The 20506-nt window shown below is 39.3% G+C and overlaps 1 protein-coding gene across 1 annotated transcript in view; it reads left to right on the top strand.

Moving 5' to 3' along the window:
- The first annotated feature begins 2917 nt into the window (after nucleotides 1-2917).
- LOC120026837 (A-kinase anchor protein 9-like) overlaps nucleotides 2918-20506 on the top strand; it is a 44420-nt gene continuing 26831 nt past the window's right edge. Inside the window, exon 1 of the mRNA XM_038971547.1 lies at nucleotides 2918-3164. Coding sequence (XP_038827475.1) covers nucleotides 3117-3164 — 48 coding nt within the window. The 5' untranslated portion in view covers nucleotides 2918-3116. The remainder of the gene's footprint in view (nucleotides 3165-20506) is intronic.

Consider the following 20506-nt stretch of genomic DNA (forward strand, 5'->3'; position numbering starts at 1 on the left):
ACTGACTATCCTACCGATCCTTGACTTCGATGTCATGACTGCGATGTAAATGACTGTAAATGACTTGACTGCGATGTAAATGACTGCGATGTCATTTACAAAATAGCCTCCAACACTCTACTCAGTAAACTGGATGGAGTCTATCACAGTGCCATCCGTTTTGTCACCAAAGCCCCATATACTACCCATCACTGCGACCTGTATGCTCTCGTTGGCTGGCCCTCGTTACATATTCGTTGCCAAACCCACTGGCTCCAGGTCATCTATAAGTCTTTGCTAGGTAAAGCCCCACCTTATCTCAGCTCACTGGTCACCATAGCAACACCCACCAGTAGCAAGCACGCGCTCCAGCAAGTATATTTCACCATGCATCCCCAAAACCAACACTTCCTTTGGTCTCCTTTCCTTCCAGTTCTCTGCTGCCAATGACTGGAACGAATTGCAAAAATCGCTGAAGTTGGAGACTTATATCTCCCTCTCTAACTTAAAGCATCAGCTGTCAGAGCAGTTTACAGATCGCTGTACCTGTACACAGCCAATCTGAAAATAGCACACCCAACTACCTCATCCCCATATTGTTATTTATCTTCTTGCTCTTTTGCACCACAGTATCTCTACTTGCACATCATCATCTGCACATCTATCACTCCAGTGTCAATGCTAAATTGTAATTATTTTGCCTCTATGGCCTATTAATTGCCTTACCTCACTACTCTTCTACATTTGCACACACTGTACATCGATTTTTTCAATTGTGTTATTGACTGTACTTTTGTTTGTGTAACTCTGTGTTGTTGTTTTTTGTCGCACTGCTTTGCTTTATCTTGGCCAATTCGCAGTTGTAAATGAGAACTTGTTCTCAACTGGCCTACCTGGTTAGATAAAGGTGATATAAAAATGTTTTTTGTTTGTTTATTATTGTAAGCAATGGTTATTTATTTAAGCCTTGAATGCATTTTTTATTTTATTCAGTCCAAATCACAGCCTTTTAGTATTTTTTGCTCAAATGCATTTGTTAGGGAATTCTGTTGAGACCTCATAGGGCAGCAGTCATCTGATACGACTATGCATTGTTGTCATTCATCAGCCCGGCTTTTAGCAGGCTTGGGATCCTCAAGACTAAATCAATAGGGAAAAAGATCTGAGTGACCAACACTAATGTTCGATAGCCTATTTATCAGCCTCTTCTCAGCTTCACTTATTCTTTATTCCAAGAAACAAACAATCTCAACCAAAACAACCCAACCACTATAGTTTTACCATCAAAATGCTTTTGTCTTTGTGGACTCACTGTGTTACAGTTTCCTGATCTATTTGTTGATGCCCTGCAATTGTGGTGGTGCTTGGGTTACTGTGCCACTGACATAGTACTCCTCAGAGCCATCCATTATTAAAGGCCAAAAACATTCTGATGGGCAGCAGGTCTTGCTGAAGGTACTGCACAGACAACAAAAGCTCACAGGTGGGAGCTGAACACCTTTATTTGGGATTCAAAGTGGGTAGCTAAAGATGTCAAAGAGAAGATGGGTGGAATTCAAGATCTGCCAGACCATAAGCTGCACAGCTCCCATCAGCCGAAGACACAGACCACCTTCTCCTGCTGCTGCCGGTATGTAGGTGTCAGTCTGTATAGAAGCTTCAAAGGTTTGGTTTTTCTTTTCTGTGAGCTTTCTTGACCTAAATCACATTTACAATGCTGAATATCAGGGGTTGCCATCATGGCTTCCCAGCACAATGGAGAATCCAGAGAATTTCCTTAAATGCTATAAGTGGTATAACTTGTGATTGGGTTGGGGTGGAAGCAATGAGCGTAAATGTCAAATAGACATGTTCTATGACTGTGACCCAAATCAAATTTTATTGGTCACATACATGTGTTTAGCAGATGTTATTGCGGGTGTAGTGAAATGCTTGTGATTCTAGCTCCAACAGTGCAGTAATAACTAACAAGTAATATCTAACAATTTCACAACAATACACACAAATCTAAGGAATGGAATTAAGAATATATACGTAAATATATGGATGAGCAATGTCAGAGCGGCATAGACTAAGATACAGTTGAATAGAATAGAATAGAATACAGTATAGACATATGAGATGAGTAATGCAAAATATGTTAACATTATTAAAGTGCCTAGTGTTCCATTTATTAAAGTGGCCAGTGATTTCAAGTCTATGTATATAGGCAGCAGCCTCTAATGTGCTAGTGACGGCTATTTAACAATCTGATTTCCTTGAGATAGAAGCTGTTTTCAATCTCTCTGTCCCAGCTTTGATGCACCTGTAACCTCACCTTCAGGATAATAGCCGAGTGAACAGGCAGTGGCTCGGGTGGTTGTTGGCCTTGAATATATTTTTGGCCTTCCTGTGACATCAGGTGCTGTAGGTGTCCTGGAGGGCAGGTAGTTTGCCTCCGGGGATGCGTTGGGCAGACCGCACCACCCTCTGGAGAGCCCTGCGATTGCTGTACCAGGCGGAGATACAGGATGCTCTCAATTGTGCATCTGTAAAAGTTTGTGAGGGTTTTAGGTGTGCAAAGTGTGCTCTCATTTTGTATTTGTTTTAATACCACAATTTCAGACATAATCATATGGAGAGACCATATTTCATTTGATTTAAAATAGATCTGGTCATTTTAACTGGGGCAATGTGAAATGAATCCTGATGAGCGATTGTGCAACCCAGTGATCTTGTTTGCACCTCCACAGAAAAGAGAATATGTATTTACTCATGCAAATGATTTCAATCTATAATCAATCTATATTTTTACTTGTGTACGCACAGTATGTTTCCCTCTGTAAAAATAAGAATAAAATAAACATTTTGAACTGTGAGTGACATTCCGACGTTCCCAAAGGGGCGTAGCTGAGGAAAACAGCCACTTACGTGACGTCATCACAATCAGTCTCGTGTTTACGTGGAGAACATGGCGGCGGAGATGTGGCTGTAGCGAGGAGTCTGCTCCTAATGCGACTTCGTCGCAGTGATTTGACACCATTACCAAACAAATTTAATGTCAACAGACAGACACTTTCCCCACAGACTCTGGGCGTATTCGCTGACACTTCGCATGAAGCCCCTTTCCTCTTCTCTCAGCCACAGGGACAACGGTAATGGAAGACGAGGAGAGGCAAAAGAAGCTCGAGGCCGGCAAAGCAAAGGTATGATAGCACTATTAGCTAGCTAGCCGTGGTCAATTCTTTCTCTGTGTTTCAAACGTTTCTACTAGTCAACCTTGGGAACAACAGTTATTGCTGCGCGTGCTCAGTAAAACATTGTCTTGTATAGTTTCATTTAGTAGCTGTTTTGGGAGCACCTTCCGTGTTCCCGTCCTTGTCAGCTGTCACTACTAGAAAACATGTCCCCCAATGTGGATGACAGCCCGGGAGCTTGGGTGTCTGGGTTAGCAAACTAGCCGGACTTCCTTTGTCATGCGACCCAGCCATTGGCATGTCATAGAAACGTGCTGTTTCCTCCTAAAATCTACCAGTTTTGAAGAAAAGTATGAATGTTAGCCAGCTAACCAGTTCAGCCTTTACGGTCAACGTCAGGTTTTATTAGTCACGTGATTTAAAAGGTTGAGATGATTGTGACAGGTTTTTCAGGACATGCCCCAAGTTAGCTTGAGCAAACTCAAATGGTCTCATACATACTTTTTTTTTATAGCATGCTAACGTTACACTGTAACAACCAGTGTTATTAATAAGTTTAACTGAATAATGTAAAACAACTTCTCATGTCATGCAGAAGGGATGGATGTCACACAAACTCTGCATACTGTTTCAATGTATGTATTATTTCAACCATCATTGCATTTTCAATACAATTTCGAAGTATCCAGTGAACTGGTACAGTATTTTATTAGGATCCCCCATTAGCTGTTGCAAAATCAGCAGCTACTCTTCCTGGGGTCCACAGTAGCCTACTTGTAAGATGATACGATAACACACTGTCATAGTCAACTGAGAAGGATGATGAAAATCACTTCCCTGCTTTAGTCTAAAAATATATAAAGGTACTTGGAGGCAGATGGAAGGAAAGTAGACTGGACTCTTACGGCAGGTCCTTTCAGAATTTGAGGTTACTGACCTTTGCAGTGTCATTCCTCTGCCTTAAAATCCCTTGACGAGTTTAGGCCCTAATGCACAATAACATGACTTGACACCACCCATACCTATGACGCCAGAGGTTTATTTTGAGTCAGTAGTATTTATGCAGTATTTGAAGAGAAGGCTAGATGCTATTGAAAGGGAAATCACTTTGTCACCACACCTGACACTATTTTGGAAGGTGCTAATCAAAACTAGCCTATAAATTGACTAAATTATATTTAAATGCTCAGTGATGTTAGCAGTAAGGATTTTGAATGAGACATGTCTTTCTGTAGCCAACCTGTGATGATTCAACTCCGACTACCGTAGTAAGCATAGGGAGGCCATATGGCTCTTTACCATAGTCATACAGAGTTTGGGAACAAACATTCAATAACAATCTAGCTAGGCTAATTTGCATTCTTTATGATGTAATTGTCTTGCAATGATATGTGTCAATATGACCAAACTGTTTGTACAACCCTGTGACACTATGACTGACCTGGTCACCCACATGTAACTTGGTTTTACTCCCTACTGTCATCACTTATCCACCTGTCTTTGATTTGCCATTGACTTAACTTTACTCTTGATCATTAATAATCATTGGCATGAACCTTGAACAAAAATGTCAGATTTATAGGCTTTCTCCAGCCAGGTGAACTGTATGGAATTAGCAATAGATGAAGAGGATTTAGGCCTACTGGTCCTATTGGTTTAAATGTGTTCAGTTGTTTGTGATGGGTCTTGGCATACGAAGTCTGATTATTTTGTAAGTCCAATTTTTACTTGACTGGCATTAAGTTCTTCAGGGGGTGGTTGCAAAAGTATAGGCCTAGGCCATCTAAGATTCAAAGAAATGTAATGACTCTCAGATTCTCAATTGGGAAAGGTCTGTCTTCTCCTCGGCTCATCTGTCCTCCTCTCCTCCGTGACCCAGAAACCGTGGTCAAATGATTGAGGAGTGTGTTAATTCGTTAGTAGGCTAACGGAGTGTTCTCCCTCCTCGATTACCTACTTCGGTAGAGGATACACGAGTATCATCCCGGCGGCTAGCGAGGAAGAGTTTTAAAATCCGCCACACCCTCTTTGAATCAGCTGTTGTTTTCTCGAAGGAGAAAAACATGTACACATTTAAAAAATGATACACTACTTATCCTTTTATCTTTATCTATCTCTATTGCACAACTAGATAAATTCGTTTTTATCACATTACACATTTATTTTTAAGATATGATAAATATAATTTGCCTGATGACGCACGAGTGGAGAAGGATTCTCATTTCATACGAGCGCATTTCCTCGCCTCTGCTCCTCGACTATCTTTTTCAAAAGGAGGAGAGGTTGGACCAGAGGAAACGAGGAGTCGAGCAATACCAATTGAGTCCTCCTATAAACCATGGATGGGCAACTACAGTCCTCTGGGGCCTGATTGGTGACACACTTTTGACCCAGCTAACACACCTGACTCCAATAATCAGCTAATCCTGATCTTCAATTTAGAATGCAATTAGTTTAATCAGTTGTGTTTGCTAGGGATGAGGATAAAATTACACCACTCCGGCCCCTGAGGACTGGAGTTGCCCATCCCTGCTATAAACCAACATGCATGGCATTTAGACTTCCATTCATTGAGAATGTCCATTCAAAATTGCATCTTGACAGAAATATATAGATTTGTATTGCTTTTTTTCAACATATTTTTGAATAAATCCTAAATGAATAGAGGAAGAGGAGAGGAATAGAGGAAACACTGGACTCTCACTGGACTTTCAAAGATACTAGCCTATTTGAAACCGTAGTAGACCCAGACCTAGTCCATACTTTTCCTGTTTCTCATTCACCCAGGCGGCTTTATCAAACCTCATGGTTTACAGAGCATATAGCTTAGCCTTGTAGTGAATTCCACACCATCTTTCTGCACCTTCAACAATGACAGCCAGGTCCATAATGCATTTCATATAAAGTGTGTACTTTTCACTCATAAAACAACATGAACATTCTACAGTCAAGTCAACCCCTCTGCTCCATGGTGTGGTAATTGTGCCTCAACAGTTGCTCCTTTCACAATTTTCTTGCGTGTCATAATATTATACTAAATATTTAAAGGACTGGAGCCATCATGTACTAAGTTTGTGCCTGAGGAGAATCATAAAACCTATCATTTCAGATGTTCTTTGGAGCCCAGAGGCCCAAAAGGCTCTTGCTCAAAAATAATTCAGAAGAGCCCTCTAGTGGAGAACTGTTGTAAACATTAAAGACGTTTATTTTATTTCAGTTGCAATGCTGGCCTTTTTAGATAATTATGTTTTATTTTTTGCCCCATGAGACTTCACTGCATGAAGCTTAAGCTTTTTTTGTATGGTGTCGGAATCAGTATGGTGTCGGAATCACTAGTGTCTTCAAAAAGTATTAATACCCCTTCTCTTATTCCACATCTATAGAAAAATAGGAAATTACTATTAAATAATACTATTTCAGTTGTGTATATTAGAGGTCGACCGATTAATCAGAATGGCTGATTAATTAGAGCCGATTTCAAGTTTTCATAACAATCGGAAATCGGTATTTTTGGACACCGATTTGGCTGATTGAATTTTAATTTTTTAATTTTAATTTGTAATTTTTTTTAATGTTATTTTTTTACACCTTTATTTAACTAGGCAAGTCAGTTAAGAACACATTTTTATTTTCAATGACGGCCTAGGAACGGTGGGTTAACTGCCTTGTTCAGGGGCAGAAAGACAGATTTTTACCTTGTCAGCTCGGGGATTCAATCTTGCAACCTTACGGTTAACTAGTTCAACGCTCTAACCACCTGCTTTACATTGCATTCCACGAGGAGCCTGCCTGTTACGCGAATGCAGTAAGAAGCCAAGGTAAGTTGCTAGCTAGCATTAAATGTACCTTTATAAAAAAACAATTAATCACAATCACTAGTTAACTACACATGGTTGATGATATTACTAGTTTATCTAGCGTGTCCTGCGTTGCATATAATCGATGCGGTGCGCATTCGCGAAACAGGACTGTCGTTGCTCCAATGTGTACCTAACCATAAACATCAGTGCCTTTTCTTAAAATCAATACACAGAAGTACATATTTTTAAACCTGCATATTTAGCTAAAAGAAATCCAGGTTAGTAGGCAATATTAACCAGGTGAAATTGTGTCACTTCTCTTGCGTTAATTGCATACAGAACGTTTGGTTTGGCTGGCAGACTACTACTGCCAGAGCAGAGATGACTTTAAGAAATGAAAAATAATAAAGTAATCAAATAAAAACAAAGTAATATACACTAGAGGTCGACCGATTATGATTTCTCACCACCGATACCGATTCCTTTTAACATGAGTCTTCAATATTCCCAGGTAAGAAGTTTTAGGAATTATAGGACTGTTTCTCTCTATACCATTTGTATTTCATATACCTTTGAATATTGGATGTTCTTATAGGCACTTTAGTATTGCCAGTGTAACAGTATAGCTTCCGTCCCTCTCCTCGCCCCTACCTGGGCTCGAACAAGGAACACATCGACAACAGCCACCCTCGAAGCATCGTTACCCATCGCTCCACAAAAGCCGCGAGCCTTGCAGAGTAAGGGGAACAACTACTTCAAGGTCTCAGAGTGAGTGACGTCACCTATTGAAACGCTATTAGCGCGCACCCCGCTAACTAGCGCGCACCCCGCTAACTAGCTAGCCATTTCACATCGGTTACACCAGCCTAATCTCGGGAGTTGATAGGCTTGAAGCACAGCGAAGAGCTGCTGGCAAACGCACGAAAGTGCTGTTTGAATGAATGCTTACGAGCCTGCTGCTGCCTACCACCGCTCAGTCAGACTGCTCTATCAAATCATATACTTAATTATAACATAATAACACACAGAAATACGAGCCTTAGGTCATTAATATGGTCAAATCCGGAAACTATCATTTCGAAAACAAAACGTTTATTCTTTCAGTGAAATACGGAACCGTTCCGTATTTTTTCTAACAGGTTTTTCTAAAAAAATGTTCTAACACAACCTTCAATGTTATGTCATAATTACGTACAATTCTGGCAAATTAGTTCTCAACGAGCCAGGCGGCCCAAACTTGCATATACCCTGACTCTGCGTGCAATGAATGCAAGAGAAGTGACACAATTTCCCTAGTTAATATTGCCTGCTAACCTGGATTTCTTTTAACTAAATATGCAGGTTTAAAAATATATACTTCTATGTATTGATTTTAAGAAAGACATTGATGTATATGGTTAGGTTCATTCATGCAACGATTGTGCTTTATTTGCAAATGCGCTTTTTTTGTTAACTCATCCCCCGTTTGGCGACGTTGGCTGTCTTTGTTAGGAATAAATAGTCTTCACACAGTTCGCAACCAGCCAGGTGGCCCAAACTGCTGCATATACCCTGACTCTGTTGCACAGAACGCAAGAGAAGTGACACAATTTTCCTAGTTAAAAGAAATTCATGTTAGCAGGCAATATTAACTAAATATGCAGGTTTAAAAATATATACTTGTGTATTGATTTTAAGAAAGGCGTTGATTTTTATGGTTAGGTACACATTGGTGTAACAACAGTGCTTTTTTTGTGAATGAGCTTGTTAAATCACCCGTTTGGCGAAGTAGGCTGTGATTCAATGATAAATTTTACAGGCACCGCATCGATTCTATGCAACGCAGGACAAGCTAGATAAACTAGTAATATCATCAACCATGTGTAGTTAACTAGTGATTATGTTAAGATTGATTGTTTTTTATAAGATACGTTTAATACTAGCTAGCACCTTACCTTGTCTCCTTGCTGCACTCGCATAACAGGTAGTCAGCCTGCCACGCAGTCTCCTCGTGGAGTGCAACGTAATCGGCCATGATCGGTGTCCAAAAATCCAGATTACCGATTGTTATAAACTTGAAATCGGCCCTAATTAAATCGGCCATTCCGATTAATTGGTCGACCTCTAGTAAACGCAGTCCAGTTCGAAGTAAATGGCACAGATCCATATATGGCAATGCTCTATTTGCATTTAGGCCTACTTGTTTATTCCGCACAAGTCTGTGTAGAGTATGGGTTGAGTAGTGCATGTCAATGCAATAGAATCCTACTCCGATGCCTTCTGCCAAAACAAAATCTCTTGCGTAGTTTTATGTTTCGTTATGTTGCATTGAATGTGGCTAATTTTGTGTTGATTCCATCACAATTGCCACTGTAAAGGAAAACATTGATCGTGTTAACAAGAAACTCTAGAACAGTGGTCACCAAACTTCTTAGTCAAGAGCACTTTGAGTCAAAATGCAAGCAGAGATCTACTGCTCAGATTTTGTTTTAACATGACTTAAATGTAAGCCTATGCCCTTACAATGGGAGTTGTTGTCCCAAAGGTGACAAGCTTAGGTCCAAAATGAGCCCATAGAAACGCATTGGGCTAATTTTGAACAGATTTAGACAAGAGTGAAACCTCTCGCTTCGCCTCATTAACCAATTAGAAACAGTACTGTAGCAATGAGGTTTGTGTAGTAAGCTATAGGCCCAATACATTATCACCGCATATTGGCTTTGCTTGAATTGCCCTGCCAATGCATAGTAGTTCGAGACATTTTTTGAGGTAGGCTATATGATCACAGCGGTAATAGATCCTTTGTTGTGTTAATTTCCAATGAGTGAGCATACATCTTAAATAATTAGCTTTTTAATTTACTGGGCTGATGGTACCAGGATCTGATGGTCAGTCTCAGTGGAGGGAGGAGCGCAGCAGACTGAGGGTCTGCCTCAACATCCCTCCACTCTCCCATAGTTTCTGCCTCATGCACAAATTCATGTTGTTACTCCTGTGAACTGAACCAGGTTTTCCTCTAGAATTTTGCCTGTGCTTAGCTCTATTCTGTTTCTTTTTATCCTAAACTCCCTACTCCTTGTCGATGACAAGCATACCCATAACATGATACAGTCACGACAATGCTTGAAAATATGGAGAGTGGTACTCCGTGATGTGTTGGATTTGCCCCAGACATAATGCTTTGTAATCAGGACATAAAGTTAATTTCTTTGCCACATTTTTTGCAGTTTTACTTTTGTGCCTTATTGCAAACAGGATGCATGTTTTGGAATATTTTATTCTGTACAGGCTTCCTTCTTTTCACTCTGCCATTTAGGTTAGTATTTTGGAGTAACTATAGTGTTGTTGATCCATCCTCAGTTCTCTCCTATTACAGCCATTAAACTCTGTAACTGTTTTAACTTCTTATGGGCAGGTGGGACGGTAGCATCCGGTGAAATTGTAGAGCGCGAAATTCAAAAATACCAAATTCAAATATTTAACATTCTTGAAAATATATGTGTTATACATAAAAAGAAAGCTTAACTTCTTGTTAATCCAGCCGCTGTGTCAGATTTCAAAAAGGCTTTACGGCGAAAGCAAACCATGCAATTATCTGAGGACAGCGCCCCGCATACAAACACATAAATCATATTTCAACCAGGCAGGTGCGCCACAAAAGTCAGAAATAGTGATATAATTAATGCCTTACCTTTGAAGATCTTCTTCTGTTGGCACTCAAATGTCCCAGTTATGGTCCTTTTGTTTGATAATGTCCTTATTTATGTCCCGAAAATGTCAATTTATTTGGCGCGTTTGATTCAGAAATACACCGGTTTCAACTCGCCCAACATGCCTACAAAGTATCTAATAAATTCCATGTAAACTTGGTCCAAACATTTCAAACAACGTTCCTAATCCAATCTCAGGTACCCTAAAATGTAAATAATCGATAAAATTTAAGACAGAATAAACTATTTCTAATACCGGATAAAAACAATGTGAAGCGTGCTCCAGTTCACGCGCACCAAAATAGAGTCTAGAGGTCGACCGATTAATCGGAATGGCCGATTTAAATCGGGGCCGATTTCAAGTTTTCATAACAATCGGAAATCGTTTTTTTTGGGCGCCGATTTGCCAGATTTAAAAAAAAGTATTTATTATTATTTTATTTTTTATTATTATTATTTTTATTTATTGATTTAAAAAAATATATATTTTTTTTACTTACACCTTTATTTAATCTTTATTTAACTAGGCAAGTCAGTTAAGAGCACATTCTTATTTTCAATGACGGCCTAGGAACGTTCTGCCTCGTTCAGGGGAACGACAGATTTCTAACCTTGTCAGCTCGGGGGATCCAATCTTGCAACCGTACAGTTAACTAGTCCAATGCTCTAACACTGATTACATTGCACTCCACGAGGAGCCTGCCTGTGCCTCGAATGCAGTAAGCTAAGGTACATTGCTAGCTAGCATTAAACTTATCTTATAAAAAACAATCAATCAATGACTGTCATTGCTCCAGTGTGTACTTAACCATAAACATCAATGCCTTTCTTAAAATCAATACACAAGTATATATTTTTAAACCTGCATATTTAGCTAAAAGATATCCAGGTTAGCAGGCAATATTAACCAGGTGAAATTGTGTCATTTCTCTTGCGTTCATTGCACGCAGAGTCAGGGTATATGCAACAGTTTGGGCCGCCTGGCTCTTTGCGAACTAATTTGCCAGAATTTTACGTAATTATGACATAACATTGAAGGTTGTGCAATGTAACAGGAATATTTAGACTCATGGATGCCACCCGTTAAATAAAATACGGAACGGAATAAACGTTTTGTTTTCGAGGTGATAGTTTCCGGATTAGTCAAAGGTATATGGTTTAGAGAGAAATAGTTGACGCGTTATAATTCCTGTAATAACTTGCGGCTGAACTTGAAAGGGGTTTCTTCGTTATTTTACCGTTCATGTCCTCCATAGAGAATGTCTCGATCTACTTCAAATAAGGTCTGTGTTTCGTGCAGGCTTAAACCGCCTCGACGTTTTGATACCCGTGTAAATCTCACTAGGATAAGGTAACGTTTGTCAACATATTTTCATAAATCCACTCTACAATTTTTTTTTATCTTCGCTTATATTTAGCCAATATTGACCAGAGTTACCTTGTCCTATGAATATCTACACAGTTATAAAATTGGCAATGTGGTGTAAACCTACACGAAACACAGACCTTATTTTAAGTGAATCTAAAAATATCCTATGGAATAAATGAACAGCTTTTAAGATTTTGCTAGAAGGTGTCACGGGAATTATGACTCGCACTCTGGTCGTCAATTCTTACCATGCCCATTATTAAAATAGGATTTCCTGCATATAGAAATGACAGTTTTTGTTTTCAACATTCATCACAGGTAACTTAAACTCTATTTTTATTCAAACAGTTGAAGTATTTGTCTCCTAAGCAGACTCTTCAGTATCATTGTCACTTCAGAGCTGTGTGTATTTATGTATTATATTAAGTTAAAATAAAAGTGTTCATTGTTCATTCAGTATTGTTGCAATTGTCATTGTTACAAAAATGTGTGTGTGTATGATATATATATATATATATTAAATAAATCGTCCGATTTATCGGTATCGGCTTTTTTTGTCCTCCAATAATTGGTATCGGCGTTGAAAAATCATAATCGGTTGACCTCTAGTAGAGTCCACCTGGAGTGATACTTACAATGAATAGGACTACTTCTTAATTTCTCAAAAGAAAAACATAGAACAATTTCTAAAGACTGTTTACATCTAGTGGAAGCCATAGGAACTGCAACCAGGTTCCTAATAATAAGGGTATCCCAAAGAAAACCATTGGAAAATCCTATGACCTCAATTTTTTCCCCCCTGGATGGTTTGTCCTCGGGGTTTTGCCTGCCATATCAGTTCTGTTATACTCACAGACATTATTTTAACAGTTTTAGAAACTTTAGAGTTTTCTATCCAGATCAACCATTATATGCATATCCTAGCTTCTGGGCCTGAGTAACAGGCAGTTTACTTTGGGCACGCTTTTCATCCAGAGGGGTCAAATGCTGCCCCCTACCCAAGAGAGGTTAAAGTCACCATTGGCCTCATGGTGAAATCCCTGAGGTTTCCTTCCTCTCTGGCAACTGAGTTGGGAAGGACGCCTGTGTCTTTGTAGTGACTGGGTGTATTGATACACCATCTAAAGTGTAATTAATAACTTCACAATGCTCAAAGAGATATTGTATGTCTGCTTTTTTTTTTACCCATCTACCAGTAGGTGCCCTTCTTTGCGAGGCATTTGTAAACCTCCCTGGTATTCGTGGTTGAATCTGTTTGAAATTCACTGCTTGACTGAGGGACCTTACAGTTAATTGTATGTGTGGGGTACAGAGATGAGGTAGCAATTAAATAATCATGTTAAACACTATTATTGCACACAGTGAGTCCATGCAATTTGTGACTTGTCAAGGAAATTCTAGCTCCTGATCTTATTTAGTCTTGCCGTATCAAAGCGGTTCAATACTTCACTCAAGACATTCAGGCTTTTCATATTTTATCAATTTGTAAAAAATTCAAAAAACATAATTCCACTTTAACATTATTGGGTATTGTGTGTAAGCCAGTGACACACAATCTAAATTTAATACATTTTAAATTTAGGTTGAAACAAGAAAATGTGGGAAAAGGTAAAGGGGTGTGAATACTTTGAAGGCACTGTATATTATGAGATGTTTCTAAAATACAGTACATACTGTACATATTGAGTAAGAAATGGTATATGAAGTGTTGGCTCAAGTCTGTGTTGACATGCCAACTGTTGATCATCGCAGCAGCTGTCAAGATGGCTGTTTTCTAAGCTGCCCGGGCATTGTGCCAGCAACAGCAAGTGGCTTACCTCGTCACAGGAACGACACTAATAGTGTTTCAAGCTCTGACACAGCCGATTTGACTGTTCACGTAAATGGAGTTTAGACCTAGTTGATATTAATATTATTCAGGGATTTTTCTTCCATTCAAATCCTTGGGCAGGCAACTAAGTGTTTTTTTGGGGGGGTTGCCGAAGTCTAAACAGTGCCATTTATATAAAATAAATCATGATTTTTAGGATGGCAAAAAGCTTTGTTTAAAATTAAATGACTAAAACCAGATTTAAAGTATGTAGAAAAAATTATGAAACAATACTTATTTTTTAGATAATATAATCTTTAAGAATTTACAATAAGTAGAAGCTAGACAGTCAGGGATAATTTCAAAGTAAAAAACAACACTGAATTTATCAGTATTGATTTTGTTATTATGTTTTTGCAAAATAATGCAGCATTAGCCATGGCAAGATGAATAGAATTGCAGGAAATTAGCTTTAAACTGCAAAAGGAGAAATTTGTATAATTGTAGGAAATTGGCCTAAAAATTCAAATTTCTATAAACCGCCAAGATGGGTGTCTCTAAAATGTTCTCGACAATTCAGCCACGCCGATCGGCTGACCGTGCCCATTGCCACACCCCCTGCCACTCCCACCACTTTAGGCCTGTTTCAATCCAGAAAAAAATCCTGTTCATAAAAATGTCTACAAGAGGCCTATTACTTTAAGGATATCTTTACTTTATTACTTTGGGGGCTTATTGTTGGGCGTATGACATTTTGTTTATGCTCTTGGAGGTTGCACTTTGAGTCAATCCTGCAATCCCTATTGGAAAAAGGTCTGTGCTACTTCCGACTCACAAGCAATTACAACTTTTGTCCTGAATCAAGTTTTATTCTCCCGTACGGTGGTCCTACTCTGTTTAGTCCATATTGATTGTACGTTCAGAGCCTTTGGATACTTAATCAGCCTCGACTCCACTAATGATTTAATTTCAGTCTCAAGCTATCTTGTGTAATGGTATACAAGATCGGCCATTGTGATCACTGTAGACTCCAGAGCTGAGTGCCCTTAGTTAAACCACTTAAACCCAGTTTGTACACCCAGGTGTGGTTCGTGTATTGTTCAGCCTTAGGCTATAGCATTAGATGATCAGAGGTTAAGTCTTTCTTGTGTTTGTTTTGGCAATGAAGGTGGGTGTTACAAATGTGATTAGGGTCACACATATGTAGGCCTATAACTGCACTACTGCCAAATTGAATCTGGTTATTTATGTTGATTGTTGTTCATTGTCTTTTAATCCGTGCCTGTACATTGGGTTACACATTTTTTTCACAGTAGTTTGTTTTCTGTACCCACTAGGATATCTATAATGGGAATTCTCTCTGTTTAAATGAACGATCACTCACTTACAGCAAACATTACTCAATGTGCCATAATTGATCAAATAGAAAGCCCCCAAAAACACTGAATCATGGTACAGTGTGCTGTTTTCGGCATGAATTGTGTTAATTTATCGTTATTATCTGTGGGGATAAGCAGTGACACTGAGGAACAGATAATCGCTCTCTTGTAACGGCGCCAGTGGCTGCATTAGCTAACCTTTGTGAAACAACTCAATGAGGTGGAAAGCTTGATGCAGAAATCTCTAGAATTATCGTCCAACAAGCCAGTGTTTTGATTTGAAGTGCTTAGAGTGCTATATGAATAAGCAGCAACGATTTACGCTCGCTGACTGCCAAGTAGTCTACATGTTTGTCCCAGATAAACAATGTTTGCAAAACATTGTCACTTGCTCCATCTTTGAGGCTGCAGATGGCATTATGCACCTACGTAGGCCGCAGTCCCATATGCTTATCCAACTCGATGGTCCTCTGCCAAATAGGGCAACACAGCATCATTAGCCTAAGTATTCTGAGGGTTTCAATTTACTGGGAGAAAATAAATTGAATTTGTTTATGCTGTGCAAATCCCCACAGATCTGGAGTTGCTCAGACCATCTACAAACTATTAGACTACAGTACAAGGATAATGCTAGCTGAAACTCTATTGACATACAGTAACTCCCCAGCCTCCCTATGTGTTAAAGTAAGCCTAGTTGTTGCGTGTTGCAGTTTACACTTAACCTAATGACACTGAGTGTGTATTTATGAAGATATAATCTGTATGAACCAGAAGTATAAAGAGTGTTAGGTCTAGAGATGAAACGGTATGAAAATTTCATATCACAATTTTAGTGACCAAAATGATCACGGTTATCAGTATTATCGCAGTATTGTTAAAATGTGCTGGAAATGTTCAAAAAGTACTGATACACACACTGAAATCATTTCACCAACAAACAACAACAACAATTATCAGCACTATGCACTTTTTGTGTGCATAAACATTAAAATAATAACTTTAATGTTAAAGATGGCTCCATGTGGCCATGAGAGGTAAAAGTTTCCCTAGTGCAGGTTTAAATGAACACAACCTTAAGTAAGTAAAGCAATGTGCATGTAAGAACAATACAACCATATGTAAACAAATCCAACGTGCAGGTGTTTACATTAAAATATGTAAACAAATCAAATGAACAGCACTAATTGTATGTCCGTTCTCTCCTTCATAAAGAAATAAGGTTCTGCTGGCCTAACATCCTGTATGGATGCATATTTGTTCACTTGAGATTGAAATGTAAAAATTTCAGCATATTTACTTTGTCGCGGTAAGTAGTGATCTGTGAGGGGAGACCATGTGCCCGCTGGCACTGAACACTCTGATGGCACGCTGGTTGCTGGGATGCACAAAAGCTTCCTGGCAAGGTGAGGCAGCTCTGATGCATTGCCCCCAACCTAGCCAGACCTTTCCCCGCCAATGCCGCTTTGTGCTTCTTCCCTGACTTGTGCAGCTGCTAGCTTCAAGGCCTCCTGGACACAGCTGTCAGTGTCAACTTTTGCAGCTTAGGCTCATCTAAAAAGCTCCTTTTGAAGCGGGGGTCAATGAAACAAGCCATGTGCATGACTCTCTTTGCCTTCTCTGTGTATCTGTTGTTAAGGTCTTCTCTCATTACCCTTTTCATCTCCTTGGTCAGGGATGGCTCTGTATCCTTTTCCACCAGAACGTCACGGGTGATGTGGTCCAGGACAGGCTTGATGGCTGACAGTGTCACTCGTGTCTCTGAGGCAAGTGTATCTGTAAACTTGCTCAGAGGTTCAAGGAGCTGGCACAGTTGCTCCATGACACTTTGTCGGCATCAGATGCCATGTTCCTCTTTCCCCAGCCAGTGTCACACAGACTGGCTGCTGATGGCTGAGGAAACGCTCAAGCATCTTGTGTGTAGATCCCCATCGGGTTACCTCATCATGGATCAGAGCCTTCTGTGGCATGTTAAGGGCAGCTTGCTTTTCTCGCAGTTCTCTCCTTTTCCAGCCCTGTGAGAAGCCTTGGACCAGATGACAGCAAGCCTTGACTGCTCTGTCAACTCTGAATTTTCAGAGCCTTTGAGATGGCCAGGTAAAAATTATGGCCAAAGAGCCCAAGCCACAGATCTGGGAACTCTTCAAAAGTCTTGATCATGTTTGTTGCGTTGTCTGTGGTTATGCAGACAAGGTCGGTCTTGTTGATCCCCCACTCTTCCAGCATATTCTCAAAAAACTCTGTTGTGCGTTTGTTATTATTGGTGTTACATTATTATTATTATTATTATTATTATTATTATTCACACCACACACACACAATCTCTTCTGTGTTGCATTTGAGTATATGCAATGACCCCATGCACAATTTACATAAATACAAATTAGTTTTAAGAATTAATAAGACAGTGATAGTAATTGCAATGAGCCCAACAATTGACATAAATACAGCAGTATTGTATAGGACTCTATCGTGTTTCTCCTGTTGGAACACTTTTACAACCAAGTCGACGACTGCCTGATTTTAAATGAACAAAATATGTTGGTTGGGTGACTTAACTACATCACGTGTTATTGTGTGCAATGGGCGTATAGAGTCTGCAGACACACGACGCATACAGCAGCAGAACGTGTAGTATTTTTACAAGAGTAGGTAACACTGAAGGCTTCACTTTACATTATTGACAAGCTATTAGCAAGTTAGACAGACAAACCATGACATTTTCCCCTATTCCCAAGTCCCCACATAATGCATTGAGTTAAAAGTTACCTTGCATTCGCTATAAAGTAGTGGGTGGTGGTCACGAAGATAACTGGAGATTTGAAGTGTTGCCCCCTTTCGCAGCAATTTTTTTTTTTTAATTGCGTGTTCTGCAGACAGGGTGACCATCTTCGATTACGTTTCCCTCAGCACTCCTCTTAGAAGGGTGACAAATCTCCCGAGCGCCGTCACTGCCTTCCGCTATGTTTTCACACAAAACAAAACCTACTTTGTATGCTGTGCCTGCGTCAGATTGTTGCTTACTTTGGTTGATGCTGGACAGTATTTACCCTGAGTTTTTCAAACCAAGGTTTTAATGATAATTCAAATTTGAAATGGTAATGCTAACCATCGGGAATTTGATCATTGTTTATCGTGAAACTAGGAACCGTTTCATCCATAGTTACGTCTACCCTTACTTTTTCAACCACTGTACCACCAAGTGTTCTACTGTGATTTTTAATATTGGGCAATTCCAGCATTAGGGATGTTATTTTTGCATGCAAAATTACAACTTTATCTCACAGAATGGAAAAACAAAATATAAATTTCACTTGTGATGTGTGTGTCTATAGTACCCCTTGGGGGGAATGTAGGCCTATAACCAAAAAAGCATACTCTAAATATTGGCATGTTGGAGAAATAAGAGGTGTTGTGGATATTTGCCTATATGAAATGGACAAGCTTTTTGGCGAGACTGAACATAAACTCAAAAAAAGAAACGTCCTCTCAATATCAATTGCGTTTATTTTCAGAACTTAACATGTGTAAATATTTGTATGAACATAACAAAATTCAACAACTGAGACATAAACTGAACAAGTTCCACAGATCTGCGACTAACAGAAATTGAATAATGTGTCCCTGAACAAAGGGGGGGACAAAATCAAAAGTAACACAGTCAGTGTCACCAGCAAAGCACCCCCACACCATAACACCACCTCCTCCACGCTTCACAGTGGGAAATACACATGCGGAGATGATCTGTTCACCCACACCTCGTCTCACAAAGACATGGCGGTTGGAACCAAAAATCTCCAAGTTGGTCTCCAGACCAAAGGACAAATTTCCACCGGTCTAATGTCCATTGCTAATGTTTCTTGGCCCAAGCAAGTCTCTTCTTATTATTGGTGTCCTTTAGTAGTGGTTTCTTTGCAGCAATTTGACCATGAAGGCCTGATTCACACAGTCTCCTCTGAACAGTTGATGTGTCTGTTACTTGAACTCTGAAGCATTTATTTGGGCTGGTAACTCCAATTAACTTATCCTCTGCGGCGGAGGTAACTCTAGGTCTTCCATTCCCGTGGCGGTCCTCATGAGAGCCAGTTTCATCATAGTGCTTGATGGTTTTTGAGACTGCACTTAAAGAAACTTTCAAAATTCTTGAAATTTTCTGCATTAACTGAACTTCTTGTCTTAATAAAAGTAATGATGGGCTGTCGTTTCTCTTTGCTTATTTGAGCTGTTCTTGCTATAATATGGACTTGGTCTTTTACCAAATAGGGCTATCTTCTGAATACCACCTCTACCATGTCACAACACAACTGATTGGCTCAACTGCATTAAGAAGAATAGAAATTCCACAAATTAACTTTTCACAAGGCATACATGATAATTGAAATGCATTCCAGGTGACTAACTCATGAAGCTGGTTGAGAGAATGCAAAGTGTGCAAAACTGTCATCAAGGCAAAGGGTGGCTATTTGAAGAATCTCAAATATAAAATATATTTAGATTTGTTTAACACTTTTTTTGGTTACTACATGATTCAATATGTGTTATTTCATAGTTGTGATGTCTTCACTATTGTTCTACAATGTAGAAAATAGTAAAAATAATGAAAAACCCTTGAATGAGTAGGTATTCTAAAACTTTTGACCGGTAGTGTCAGATCAGAGGCAGTATGGACGACCAGGGATGTTCTCTTGATAAGTGTGTGATTTGGACCATTTTCCTGTCCAACTCCGCATTCAAAATGCTTTTGGGTGTCAGGGAAAATGTATAGAGTAAAAAGTACATTATTTTCTTTAGGAATGTAGTAAAGTAAAATATATAAATAGTAAAGTACAGATACCCCAATAAACTACTTAAGTAGTACTTTTGAAAGTATTTTTACTTAAGTACTGTCTACCACTGCAAATTTGTTAACATAATTTGACAGAAAAAGCTTTTTTTTCTGGGATCTTTTATTTCGGCTCATGAAACCAAAATTTTTTTTTCAGTATATGATTGACTGAAAAGCCTTATTTGAGACTTATTTGAGACTTGGCCTCCTACTCTGTAATGGCCAAACTTCATTCAAATTTCTACTTTAACGACTTTAACTGGGTTATTATGAACTTAACCTGTCAAAATGGGATCACAAGTTGGGGGGCCAGATAAAAGCAGGCGAGCCAAAAAAACGGTCCCTGGATCAGGACACATGTTGCAGACCCCTGCCAACTGTAGAGCTGCATGCACTAGGTTCAGCTGCATTGAGCTCTAGTATGATACCCTCCTACTGGAAATATGATACCCTCCTACTTTTTAAAAATACATTGTCTCACA

Source organism: Salvelinus namaycush, chromosome 32 (assembly GCF_016432855.1).
Source record: "Salvelinus namaycush isolate Seneca chromosome 32, SaNama_1.0, whole genome shotgun sequence".
In the NCBI taxonomy this organism is placed as follows: domain Eukaryota; kingdom Metazoa; phylum Chordata; class Actinopteri; order Salmoniformes; family Salmonidae; genus Salvelinus; species Salvelinus namaycush.